The sequence below is a fragment of the Mytilus californianus genome, unplaced genomic scaffold, assembly GCF_021869535.1.
Source record: "Mytilus californianus isolate M0D057914Y unplaced genomic scaffold, xbMytCali1.0.p SCAF_14, whole genome shotgun sequence".
Classification (NCBI taxonomy): domain Eukaryota; kingdom Metazoa; phylum Mollusca; class Bivalvia; order Mytilida; family Mytilidae; genus Mytilus; species Mytilus californianus.
Genome location: NW_026262626.1, coordinates 3,234,306 through 3,249,117, shown reverse-complemented (window position 1 = coordinate 3,249,117; position 14,812 = coordinate 3,234,306). Strand labels below are relative to the sequence as shown.

The following is a 14,812-nucleotide window of genomic DNA, read 5'->3' as shown; positions in this document are numbered from 1 at the left end:
GTGTTTATATATCCCAACTCGTTCGTTATGCCCGTGTGTGTAGTGATGTCATAGATTTAAACGAACATAATCAATGCATCACTGGTAAATTAATAAGTCAGATTTCGTTGCCATAAATTTCTTAAAACATTTACTAAATTCTTTCATAGATACAAATATTTGATAAGTAAATTTGGCTGTATCTTAACTTATAAAAACGGTATTTCACATCCTAAATTTTACGGTAATATTGTACTTAAAGCGAGGAAATAAACAAGTGATCCATGTAAACTCATTTAACCTTTCAACAAACTTATTTGTAAAGGTTATCTTATTAATAGTGTAATAAGATCTTTGAATATTGTTTACATTGGCACTTACATCGATTTTGTCATCAACAAAATAAAACATTGATAAATTTGTATTCTTTTCGAATGTTTTTTGGGATATATAAATACACATCCACGTTTATTTTCTATTTAGAGATTGCTTTATCTTTATAAAGCATGATGCCTATTTGATATAATGTTAGGTCCAAACTATCCTACTACCTGTCGATACTTTTATTTTGACATTGCACAAATCATGTCTTCTTTGACTGTTCATGACGTTAAAATACTAGATTCCTGGGATGTGTTCTAATTGATTTTAGTCTCTGATGCATGGTTTTTTTTTTTATTATTAATTGTTTTTGGCTTTTAACTAGCTTTCAGTAACTGCGACTACTCTCAAATCGTACTTTCATGTTCATTTGACCTGTTGACACAATTTGTAATGCGTTCCGTACTCCTAACAACAAAATTATTATATTTAAAGTTATCTGTGTACGTTATTTTAATTAACGCCAATTTGTACCAGGTTAGAGTTGTCTTTTTGACACTCTTGTTACATTTTTTTTTTATTAATATTGTATTTATATTTTGGCATAGATCACAATTATTCGTTCAGTGTATGTTGTTTTTGATTATTTGTCTTTTTGATCGCGTTAAGCCATTTCAATTGATATTTTATAGTCTTTTATGTTGTAATGTTACACTACTATCTCAGGTTAGGGTGAAGGTTGGCGCCTGTTAAAACGTTTAAACCCGCTGTATTTGTATGCACCTGTCCTACGATAGGAGCATGTTGTTCCGTGGTTGTCGTTTGTTGGTGTGGTTCATAAGTGTTTCTCGTTTCTCGTGTTTTATATAGACTATTTTTTTTCTGTTTGAATTGATTTACACTAGTCATTTTGGGGTCCTTTATAGCTTGCTGTTCGGTGTGAGCCAAAGCTTCGTGTTTAATAGAAAGAACATCATCAATATATCTGTAAAAGATATTAAAAGGATATTCAAACTCATAATTCGAAAATAAACTGACAATGAAGACCGTACTTTGACCTATAATTGTTAACTTTTTATACATTGTGACTTGGATGTAGAATTGTCTCATTGACACTCATACCACATCTACTTATTTATATTTGTTGTAACACGCGGTTTCTCAGATAAATGTTTTTTATGATAAAATTATTTAGATATGCACTTTATCTCATAAACTAAACGTTTTTTATGATTTGTGGTCAACATTTCTTAAAAAAAAGACGTTTCAAAGTGGATAAGTAATTAGTTACTCTATCAATAGGACTTGCCAATTCATTCAATTCAGACGAACTATATAATCAGCATCCATAGATGACCGCCATTTTCTAAGTGAAGTTGTTTAGAAGCAAGTAAAAGGAAAGACTACAATTTAGATAAAACAATGATTATAATTTGCTAATTGTTTATTGTCGTTGCGAAGTGGACATTTTTTATGGACGCCACTTAAAAAGTTTGGTCTGATATTTTAAGAGAGTCCTTACCACAAAGCAGACAAAACGTGTTGTCGTCTTTAACAAGTACAATTTATGGACTGAGACAAAAATATTTGCATGCACACGTATAAAAATTGTTCTTTTTATCCAACGCAATCATAGGTTTGAACGTTGTTTTCAATTTAGACTTGTTGATATTTTTTCGTTTCGGCTTGTATTATATTTGCCTTCGGGTTTATATGATCCGTTCATCCTATTTTGACTCTTTCAAAATTCAAGAGTCTATCCTAAATTGAGGTAAATTATATTGCTTTCCAAATACCTTTTCGATTCCTTACATCACTGAAGAGACATTTATTGTCGAAATCCGGATATGGTGTACGAATTGTTGCACCTCATGTTTGCGGTATACCATCTTTTACGCAAGTTTATTGTTTTCTGTTTGGTAATAAATTAATAACAAGATCTATTTTGTTACATCTTGTGATCCGTTTATTTGGCAATCGCCAATGGTAGTCAGCAGGGTTTAAGAACATCAGTTGTATGACCTGCTAGTCAAATGCGTTTTGTTTAAAATATACATTTTCACTCATTTGGTCTCTTGGAAAATGTTGTTTGTGCTGTATTTAGACCCCTTTACCAAGAAATTTGTTTTGCATGCACACGTATAAAAATTGCGGTTTTTATCCAACGCAATCATAGGTTTGAACGTTGTTTTCCTATTAAGACTTGTTTATATATATATATATATATATATATATATATATATGATTTTATCACCATTTAAGCACCGGACAGAGAAAGTGGACATTTTTGAAAAACGCCGAAGTATACTTACGGTGTGAGATCGGACCTTTAGAGTATCTTTTTTTATGTATTATTGTTCCGATAAAAAATATAAAGGTACCTACCCATTTACAGAAAACAAATTTCCGTGATGTAAAAACACAAATGACTTCAGGTGTACAAATCTTAAATATGTATTTTTAAACTATCCCTAACGACTTGGATCGAATTATATATATAAATATAGGTCTGTATTCTTGTTTTGTACAACATATACCATTCAGTTGTTACCCACACCTCCTTTACATACAGTACTAGGACCTATATTTCCAAATATGTGAAGGATAATCTACAACATCAATGCTATTCTAAACAAAGCACAAAAATGTCGTCAATCCTTTCAAAAGCTAACCAAACCTTTCAACAGACTTATTCAGAAGGGATATAGTTACGATACTGTTGTGAGCTCAGTAAAGATGGCATTTTTTTGGAATTATTATTGATTCCCTCATAGGGTCTTTGCAACGGAAATAAACACATTCTTAAACCAGTTGTTGGCATGATTAGGGTTATGTTGTTCTCGTATATTTTATGATGGTATGATACTAAATCCGTAACGGGAGGGATTGTGCTTTATTTTCATATGATTAAGAGATAATCTTTCAATCAGTTTCATTGAAGTCTGGAGCTGGCATGTCAGTAACTACTAGTAGTCCTTTGTTACTTTATGTAATCATTGTACTTTTGCTTAGTTTCTTCTGGTACCTATTCTAACATTCGACTCGGACTTCTTTTAAACTGAGTTTTACTATTCGTATTGCTGTGTGTTTGTTTATTTTACATTTTTACATTGGCTAGAAGTATAGGGGAGGGTTGAGATCTCACAAAACATGTTTAACCCCGTCGCCAATTTTCTCTGAACTAGTACATATTTTTGTTTAGAGGCCAGCTGAAGCCCGCCTCCGGGTGCGGGATTTTCTCACTGTGTTGAAGACCCATCGGTGGCCTTGGGTTGTTTTATGCTCTTAGGTTGGGTTGTTTTCTCTTTGAAACATTCCCCGTTTCAATTTTCAACTTTATTTCCTTGAAATTCCTATAATCTTGAAACCAGATCGAAACATGAAACTTCGTGATAGTTACTCAGTTGTGTCTCTCGGATTGCTAATGTATGCATCACGACCTTAAATGATAAAATTCATATAAAAAAACAATAAAAAATAAACATCAGGTAACTTATGTTCTCACAATGTGATACTTATATTACTGACGATTTAATGACAGACTTTGAAAAACTGTAAGAGACTGTAAATCTGAATCGAAAGAAAGAGAAAAACAATGAAAAGTCTAACTTCGTTGCACATTGTAATGTAATCCACGACGGAAAATAACATTTAAGAAAAAAATGGATATCGTAACCACACTAGGCTTTGCCCAAAGAATCAATTATATACAATGTAAACTAGGAATAAATGGCAGCATATTTACCATACCAGACCTTGCCTATATTCTCAATTCCATACAGTGTTAACCAGAAAAAAAAATGACAATATCGTAAATACACTAGACATTGCCGAAATTCTCAATAATATACAATGTACATTAGTGGCAATAACGTTTCCACTTTAGGCTATGCTAAAATTGTCAATTCCATACACATGCAATGTTCAATAGAGATAAATGGCAATATCTTGACCATTTTTTTGTTTTGCCGATATTGTCGAGTATATTCTTTTATGAACAATCTGAATGAACTGTCACTCAATACTTTCACGATCAACATAATATTATTTGTATGAAATATTTGTTTTCTGTTATCATACATTTATCATTCATATATACAATGGAGTTTATATTTTCAGGTTGGTTAAAGAACTATGTAGCCATCATTCTTTCCGTGGAAGTATGTGTACATACGTAAAAGGATATTCTGTTATATTTAGAAACACTGCTCAGATGTAAATTTAAAACCAATTATCAAATGTACAAAATACATGTTTTTCTTCTTCATTACGCAAACAATTCCTATCTCATGTGAAGCAGGATATGCCTAACCTTCCATAGCTCTGGCTATCTTTTACAGTTTATGAAGGGGTTCTTGCTGCTCAGTCTTTAGTTTTCTATGTTGTTTTTATATACTGTTTGCCTTTTGATCGCTTTTAATTTTTTTGCTATGTCATTAGATATAAGAAGATGTGGTATGAGTGCCAATGAGACAACTCTCTATCCAAGTCAAAATTTATAAAAGTAAACCATTATAGGTCACAGTACGGTCTTCATTGTCAGTTTATTTTCGAATTATGAGTTTGAATATCCCTTTAATATCTTCTACAGATACATTGATGATGTTCTTTCTATTAACAATCCAATCCAAACTGAGATGGTTCCATTAATATATCCTCCGGAACTAGAATAAAAGAAACAACAGACTCGGCTTCCTTCGCCTCATTTTTAGACCTATACCTCGAATTGTACATTCATCTCAGTACCAGAACCTATGATAATAATTTTAAATTATAAATTCCCCCCACCTTAGCATCAATATACCAAATTCACCTGCATATGGGATATACATTTTCCAACTCATTTGTTATTCAAGAGCTTACAGCTGCTACTCAGACTTTGTAAAACGTTACCAGTTTTCGAGCAGAAAGTTGATGAATCTGGGTTATGTCATATCGTCCTTTTTCTAAAAAAAAGTTCATCGGAAGATACCAATACCTTGTTGATAAATATTCCGTATCATCTTCACAAATAATACATGATGGTTTCGAAGTACAGATTCTAGGTACTGACGTTGTTTATATTATCCTTTTTTTTGTCTTTGTATATTTTTAACCTTTACTGTTTAGTCCATTTTTGGTAATATCCTTTTGGCGTGGCTCTGTATTTATACATCCCGCCATTGTGTTATTGTAATTTCATTTTTGCTTATGTGATTTGTCTATAGAGTGTTTACATGCCATTTTGTTTTCTTTGTTGACATAGTTGTGTGTTTTTAAAGTTAGATATTAAATATTCTGTTACAGATCTTCGGTAAACATGAGTCAATTTAAGCTTATTATAGAGAGGACAACAAGGGACACATCAAACATTAATTCCAAACATATATTAGTAAAAATCTAACGATCAAAACATCAACACTGATGTGATATACAAGATAAACTAACACCCAACTTAAAATACACCCGTTATAACTATCTTTTTCTGTGATACATTATTAGTTGCAGTTTCAAAACCTTGTCAAAGAGAGGAAAATTCTAAGTCGAAAAAAAATTACAACGCCATGGATAAAAAAGAAAAAGACAGACAGACAAACAACAGTACACAAAACAAAACATAATAAAAAGTAAAATAACAAAAATACCGAACTCCTAGGAAAATTCAAAACGGAAAGTCCCTAATCAAATGGCAAATTCAAAGCTCAAACACATAAAAAAACTGTCATATTGCTGACTTGGTACAGGCATTTTCTTTATATAGAAAATGGTGGATTAAACCTGGTTTTATAGCTAGCTTAACCTCTAACTTGTATGATAGTCGCATGAAATTCCATCATATTGACAACAATGTGTTAAGAAAACAAACAGACATAATAGGTAAAATTGTCAAAAATAGGGGTATAGAAGTCAACATTGTGTTATAATCTTAATCACTATAAAAACAAACAAATATGTCAACAAAGAAAAACAAAAAGGCATATAAACAAAGCACATAATAAAAATCGAAAGACAAGATCACCAAAATGAACAATATCACAATAACACAATGACGGGATGTATAAATATTGAGCCACGTCAAATGGATATTACCAAAAAATAGACTAAACAGTCAAAGTAATAATTTACAAAGACAAATAAAAGAACACTATAACACGTAATTAAGATGATAAACAACCTCAGTACCTGGAATCTATACTTCAAGACCATCGTGTATATTATTTGTGAAGTTGATACGGAATATTTATGAACAAGGTCTTGGTATCTTCAGATCAACTGTTTTAGAAAAAGGAATAAACTACAGACTGAGCAACATGAAACCCCCAAAAACTGGAGGTGATCTCAGGTGCTCCGGAAGAGTAGATCCTGCTCCACATGTGGCATCAGTCGTCAACTATTAATATAGAATACATGTATTTTTTATTAGACACAAAAAAAAACAAAAAAAAAAAAAAAAAAAAACGGAACATACAAAGGGGACATTCAAAACTCATTAGTCGAAGAAAAACTCACAACGCGATGGGAAAAAACAACGAAAGACGTCGAGAAGACATAATAAACTAATAACGGAGCAACACGAACCCGACTTAAAACTGGGGTGGATTTAAGGTGCTCGGATAGGGTCAGCAGGTCCTGCTCCACTAGCAGCAACCGTCATGTTGCTCATGATAAGTACAGATTCGATTATAAGTTAGTTTTACAGTTTTGCTTTAGAACTATTGTTCGTGGGTTATCTATCATTTTTTTTTAACTTATCCGTTTATTCTTTTATTTGTCGACTTTGTCTGATTGTTTAATGTAATTTTATGTATTAAGTGAAGGTAAAAGAGTGGCGGCAGATACCAAAGGGTATTCAATCCCATGTGTCGAAGACAAACTGACAACGCCATGGCAAAAAGGACAAACAACAGTTTATAAAACACAATTATTGCATTTGAAAAAAAGCTGTTAGCCGACTATACGGTATGGGTTTTTCTCATTGGTGAAGGCCGCACGGTTGCCTATAATTGCTAACATCCACTTTATTTGAACTTTGGTGAATAGTTGTCTCATTTGCAATCATACCTCATCTCCTTATTATTTTTATATGGGATTTATCCGAAAAATAACATAAAGTATAACTCGCCAAAATAACTACACAGCCTCGTCCTTTGGTCTCTGGCGGATAATTGTCTCATTGTCGTTCAAACCACATCTTTCTAAGGAAATGTATACATGCTTCACATTATAAGCGATTAAGGAGAATATGTTAATTAAATGGCGATGTCGGGTATATCGAAACAAAATGCATCCTATAGAATAGTTATGAATAGAACATAGCACGAACTGATCATGCACTGAATCATTTGACATTGTTTAAGTTATTCAACATGGAGGTACCTGACGAATTTTATTCATGAAAACAGTATCTGTACACAAAAATTATATATATGTTTACAACAAGTAGGAAAGGACAGACAGACAAACAACAGTACACAAAACAAAACATAATTAAAAGTAAAATAACAAAAATACCGAGCTCCGAGGAAAATTCAAAACGGAAAGTCCCTAATCAAATGGCAAATTCAAAGCTCAAACACACCAACCAACTGTCATATTGCTGACTTGGTACAGGCATTTTCTTATGTAGGAAATGGTGGATTAAACCTGGTTTTATAGCTAGCTAAACCTCTAACTTGTATGATAGTCGCATGAAATTCCATTATATTGACAGCAATGTGTTAACAAAACAAACAGACATAATGGGTAAAAATGTCCAAAATGGGGATATAGAAGTCAACATTGTGTTATAATCTTAATCACTATAAAAACAAACAAATATGTCAACAAAGAAAAAAAAAGGCATATAGACAAAGCACATAATCAAAATGTACAATATCACAATAACACAATCACGGAATGTATAAGTATTGAGCCACGTCAAATGGATATTACCAAAAAATAGACTAAACAGTCAAAGTAATAATTTACAAAGACAAATAAAAGAACACTATGACACGTAATTAAGATGATAAGCAACGTCAGTACCTAGAATCTATACTTCAAGACCATCGTGTATTATTTGTGAAGTTGATACGGAATATTTATGAACAAGGTCTTGGTATCTTCAGATCAACTGTTTTAGAAAAAGGAATAAACTACAGACTGAGTAACATGAAACCCACCAAAAACTGGAGGTGATCTCAGGTGCTCCGGAAGAGTAGATCCTGCTCCAAATGTGGCACCAGTCGTCAACTGTTAATATAGAAGACATGTATTTTTTATTAGACACAAAAAAAAACAAACGGAAGATACAAAGGGGACATTCAAAACTCATTAGTCGAAGAAAAACTCACAACGCGATGGGAAAAAACAACGAAAGACGTTGAGAAGACATAATTAACTAATAACGGAGCAACACGAACCCGACTTAAAACTGGAGTGGATTTAAGATGCTCGGATAGGGTCAGCAGGTCCTGCTCCACTAGCAGCAACCGTCATGTTGCTCATGATAAGTACAGATTCGATTATAAGTTAGTTTTACAGTTTTGCTTAAAAACTATTGTTCGTGAGTTATCTATCTTTTTTTAAATATCACGTTTTGATCATGCAGTGAATCATTTGACATTGTTTAAGTTATTCAACATGGAGGTACGTGTCTGATCAATTTTATTCATGAAAACATTATCTGTACACATCAATCATATATATTCTTACTACAAGTAGGAAAGTATGCTAGTTGACGATTAATTCAGATTGGCCACTTTCATATCACTTTTATCTTTATTGAAAAAATATAATTTCCTTTTTAGTCTTATCTTCTCTTAGGAAACATATGTTACTTACCACTGATTAGTGGTATGACAGATACTATATATTATAAAGAAAATAAGGTTTCAATTCCCTCAGGCAAAGTTGACCTTAGATTGATTTGGCTTTTTTTAGGGGTTTTTTGTCATATAGCTCTTCAAATTCTTATACATCCTTGGCTTTCAGATATTCAGCTTTGAGCGTTCCTGATGAAGGTTAATCCAGAAAAGCGCTTCGGACACATGCAATTTATAACGTGTTTTTTTTAAAAATTTTATGAGATTTTTGATACTCATTTTACTGATTGATTAATTACCACTTGACTCACTTTGAACTTTATGTGACTTTGATTTAAGTTGATAATTCTCCTATGGATTGATTAAATACCACAAAAACACATTTTACATGATATGTTGCAGTAGATAAATTGCTTGAACCTAATAATTTAAAACATAACATCCAAAAGTTTAGTGATTAGTATTTTTTTCTGAATTTGAACTGCAGTTGACCGCTGTTGCGTCTTATTCATACGAGAACCTTATCACAATTCTCGTCAATAGAACTTTCCACCATTACATATATCAGCCCTTGTCGATCAGTTAAAATTTATTAATCAATGCAGCTTCTTTAATTGAGTTTTGATATTTATCTATATTTTGGTTTAAAAAACTGCAATTCGTATAAAGTCTTTAATCTATTCCCTAGGGTTGAAATCATGTCCTTATATGGTATTCGAACACGTTTGTATATTTGAACTTCTATATATAATTAAACTATTTGCTGCTCCTTTTAGTTATATATTTTGACGATGCACTTTTAAACAATGAAAGCTTGTGCTCCGATCTAATTTGTAAGGTATTTTGTCATAACCTTTAGATATTGCAGTTTTGAAATACATTTTATTTTATTTTAAAGAGTTGCTATGCAATACAGAGGAAACGGTTCTCGTACACCACGTCCAAGTTGCAGATTCAAAACGACAGGACAAAGATACCAAAGGGATAATCAAACTCAAAACTTATAAGTCGAAAACTAACTGACAATGCCATGGCAAATAACGAAAACGAACAAACGATAAACAACAGCACACTAAACAAATTATAGAAAACTAAAGACTGAGAAACACGTCTTTTAATCTGTCAAAAACAGTCTGTAGTCAAAGCATTGTAGGAGTTTCCTCAAAATAATGATACTTAAATATTTAAAAGTTTCCATAACCTTTTTTTGAAAAAGTTCCATAGAGCAGTTTTTAATGGTGAAATTGTATCATAGTATCAAAATTTAATTGTTAAACTTTCCAAATTTTTGAAACGTTTAGGTTCCAATCACCACAGTAAAATCACGGTGTAAAAAACATACACAGGAGAGTACTTCTAATCCAAATGAATAACCTACAGAACACTTATAGCCTGTCAAGTTAAGTGCCTAGGGATATGAGACAGTAATGTAAATATATGCGCCAAGCTACTCGGTCCTGATAAGAACTCAATGATACATTCTCAAAATCAAAAACAAATTATGTTTTTATTATACAAAATAAAAGACGGTAACCCTTAAGGCACACGATTGTGGTGATACTTTGTTGGAATTATTATTTTTGATGTTCATGAACGTTTACGTAATTATTTGATTTTACATTGTTACGTGTACCTAATTGTGGTTAACATGAAACGTGTGATGTTCGAATTGAGATCCGTATCTTACTTTTATATTTTAATGATTAACGTAAAAAAAATTAAACTGAGAAAGAATGTTGATTTCCTATTTGGGAATTTTCCATTTCTATGTGGCAACATTCAAGTAGTGCCTGCATATATATCTCCCAGTTGATACGACAATCCAGAGCTTGCATTTCCTTGATAGAGGGTTGCTGCTTACAATGTAGCTATTGAGCCAAGAGATCCAAATTGTAAATTTGAAATCATCCCTTCAAAATTGTATGAACGTCATCACGAGTTGGTTGACCGTTATGGAATATCTGTTTCACAGATGACGACGGATATGTTCCAATTGTCGGAACAAAGTCACTTTCATCATTACCATTTTCATTTCTTAAAAACGTGAAACTTAGATCTTAAAATATGATGATTGATATAATGCCAACATATAATTTATTCGAATTATAGTCATTTCGTACCCTAACCGTACCTCATGAAAGTTTATATGTAGGCCATTTCATACCTCATGGAAGATTTTTATGTATGTATACTATTTCGTACCTCATGGGAGATTTAAATGTTTTTGATTTCTTGGTAAAAACAGTCTCATTGATGTGCGCCATTTCGTACCTAATGGAAGATTTATATGTTTACCATTTCGTACCTCATGGAAGATTTGTATGTATGTATACTATTTCGTACCTCATGAAAGATTTGTATGTATGTTTACCATTTCGTACCTCATGGATAATTTGTATGTATGTATACCATCTCGTACCTCATGGAAGATTTGCATGTATACCATTTCGTACCTCATGAAAGATTTGTATGTATATCATTTCGTACGATTTATATGTGTTTCATTTCTTGGTTAAAACAGTCTCATTGACCTTTTTCTGTAAGGCGGTAGAGGTCACGAGAAATGTCTAAAATTCAAAATTAAAGCACCTATGAGATATTATATAGGAATAAAGTCAATAAACGAAATTGTTTGAAATATGAAAAACTTTAAGTATTTAAAAAATTGAAAACAACACGTTTAATAATTTCATGCGTCCGTAGCGCTTTTCTGGATTTACCTTCATCTGGAACGCTCAAAGCCAAACATTTGAAATCCGAGGGATGTATAAGTACCGGAACAGTTGAGGAGCTATATGACAAAAAAACCTAAAACAAATAGCCAAATCCATCTAAGGTCAACTTTGCCTGAGGGAGTCGAAACCTTAGTTTCTTTATAATTTCAAAATTTATAAACGGGCAATTTTAGAAAAGTTTGTTATAAATCATGTCAGTACCGAAGTGCTGACTACTTAGCTGCTGATACCCTCAAGGACTGATAGTCCACCAGCAGAGGTATCGACCCAGTGATATATATATATGTATTTCAAATATAAGCTAGCGCTTTAGTGACAGTTAACATTTCTGGCGACAACATTGATCTTGTTACCTTGGTATAAAATTGTAACTAAAGACACGTTTATTGAATACACATGCCATTTCAAATTGCGACGTGTGCCTCAATATTGAGATATATTCAACTGATAATGGTAAGGTGTAATTGACCCTAAATGTATATATCATATGCATGGATTTTTTTTAAAAATAATACTTTTAGAAAATAAGTAATACACACTAAAAAAAAAGATATCTACCAAACGTTTTTGACATTTAGAAGGTTAGATCAAGGAATTGTATCATGGTTGTCGAGCCTGTATTTTTTATTTTGTAATCCGGATGAAACTATCGCAAGTTTGACGAACGAGTTGTTGTTTAATACGACTGTTTTTTGCAAACATAGGTAGAAAAGGCATTAAAATTACACCTAAGGGATTTCCTTTTACAAGGGAGAGTAGTTTCTACTTGTCTTGGTTTTTTTATCCTCCTTTATATCTTCTCCGGGAAGATGACTCTGTGAATTTAGATGACCGATAAATATAACGGGAAATGAACCTCGTTATGATTCTTTGTATTAGTTATCATACTTCCGACCGAAACAGACATGAATTACCGCTCCGCAGGAGTCCCGATTGATCTCGAGCCGCGTTTCCATTCCTTTTAAGTATATTATTCCTTGGTTAGATATAAGGATACAAAATATTGAACTTGTGATTTAGATTAGACCGTTGTTTTACCTGTTTGAATTGTTTTACACAAGTCATTTTGGGGCCCTTTATAGCTTGCTGTTCTGTGTGAGCCAATGCTCCGTGTTGAAGGCCGTACTTTGACCTATAATTGTTAACTTTTCATACAATGTGACTTGGATGGAGAGTTGTCTCATTGGCACTAATACAACATCTTCTTATTCATATTGTAATTTCTCAAACTGAAAAAGCCATAGCAAGTTCTTTGATTGGTCACATAAGGTGCAAATTCATTTGCAAACATTTCAGCTTGTGTCCCTTTTCACTGCATTTCCTGACAAAAAAAACCCAACTGTTAATAACTATAAAAACAGTTGCAGATAATCATTTCTTTGTTGATTAATTAACCTCTTATTTTGAGAGTTGAAAAATAAATTAAGAATAAATCCTGAAAACAAACAATGTGTAATTAAAACTATTAAAGTTTCCAAACCAATTCATCAAACCAATCATCGGTCTTTATAAAATTTCTATGGCTGGATGATGTTATTTATGTTATATTTACAAGTAATTTAAATCATCTCAAAATGTTTTATATCTTAAAAAAATGTGAACTTTAACAAATAGATGATACAAAATAGTAAACATGTATTTTGTCCATGGGGTACGAAATGGTAGATGCATTTGGCCAATAGGGTACGAAATGGTTTTTATCGTGGTACGAAATGTGTAAATGTTCGGTACGGAATGGTAATTTTGGGTACGAAATGGCAGAGGTACGAAATGGTCAAGGTACGAAATGACTTGCTACCATTCATTCTAGCATGCCTAGTATTTGACTGAACACTATATTGAGGTAATAATAATAGAAACAAACATACCAAGTCTAAAAAATCGTCTTATAAAGAAAACACAAATATAAAAAAAAAAACAAAAACAAAAACACAGAAACAAAAACAAACAGCAATGACATAAGCTCACTTATTGCTTTGGTATTGTTAATTTTGCGACTATTGATCTATTCTATGATCAATTATTCTTACTAGTTTTTTTTTATATATAATAAACACATGTAGACTATTTGTGGTTAGAGATCTGCATATAAATAAATGATTTACGTTTAGATCAGCTTTATAAATCAAACAATCAATACAGGAAGTTCTAAACCTATTGTGTATCATAGCTTTGCATATATAAAACAAAACGTTTTAAACTTTAGCAGGTAAGAAAGTTAAAATTATGTCTTTTCCAAAGATTGCGTTATGGTTTTGTACTCAATAAATACACTTGCATTATCGATGCAATTGATAAAACTATTAACTAAGGAATAAATTTCAAATTGTACGGCAAATAAATCACACCACTCAGTTTGTTCAGAACGGCCACAAACACCGGTTTCAACAATAGGTATCTTAAGTGTTAGGAGTATTTTATTATATATGTCAGACCCATCTGATTTTGTTTGGTGAATGATTGTTTTTATCAAATCAATAATTGCAGAAGGGTGGAGATTAAATTCTTCAAATATTTAAGAGTGAGGGGGAGGAGCAAATACAATTTCAGTGTCTAGATCATAAAATTCAACTGGGAATATTGTTGTTTTGCATTAACAAAGTTAAATGGATATATATTTTAGCTAGGTTAAAACAAACATTTAAAAAACGTATTACAAATAAGAAACAAAAGCTGTTGACTCGTATATTGATTTGAAATATACCAACAAAGAGAATAACCCGGATGTAGATAAGTAACGTAAACTTATCGAGCCATGGCGCGTTGACAGGTCATTCATTATCCGCAACGCCAATCAAGAATTGGGTAAGAATGTCAAGACAAGAAATTGCACACAATCAGAACTTTTCAGGACAGATGACTATTTAGGCGTCTTAATTTAATATGAACGTTTAAACATATATATTGTGAGTTGAGGTACAGGCACATAGTGTTGATCAACTAATGTGTAATGATGAATGATGAATGTCAAATTTGTGTTGTTTCAATTTTAGT

The 14,812-nt window shown here is 32.2% G+C and overlaps 1 protein-coding gene across 2 annotated transcripts in view; it reads left to right on the top strand.

The window, feature by feature from the left end:
• The window catches only part of LOC127724028 (four-domain proteases inhibitor-like), a 97,680-nt gene extending 93,128 nt beyond the window's left edge, over nt 1-4,552 (top strand). For both annotated transcript variants that reach the window (XM_052230780.1, XM_052230779.1), the window contains exon 12: nt 4,420-4,552. In XM_052230780.1, the coding sequence (XP_052086740.1) occupies nt 4,420-4,428 (9 nt within the window). In that variant the 3' untranslated portion in view covers nt 4,429-4,552. The remainder of the gene's footprint in view (nt 1-4,419) is intronic.
• Nucleotides 4,553-14,812: the final 10,260 nt, after the last annotated feature.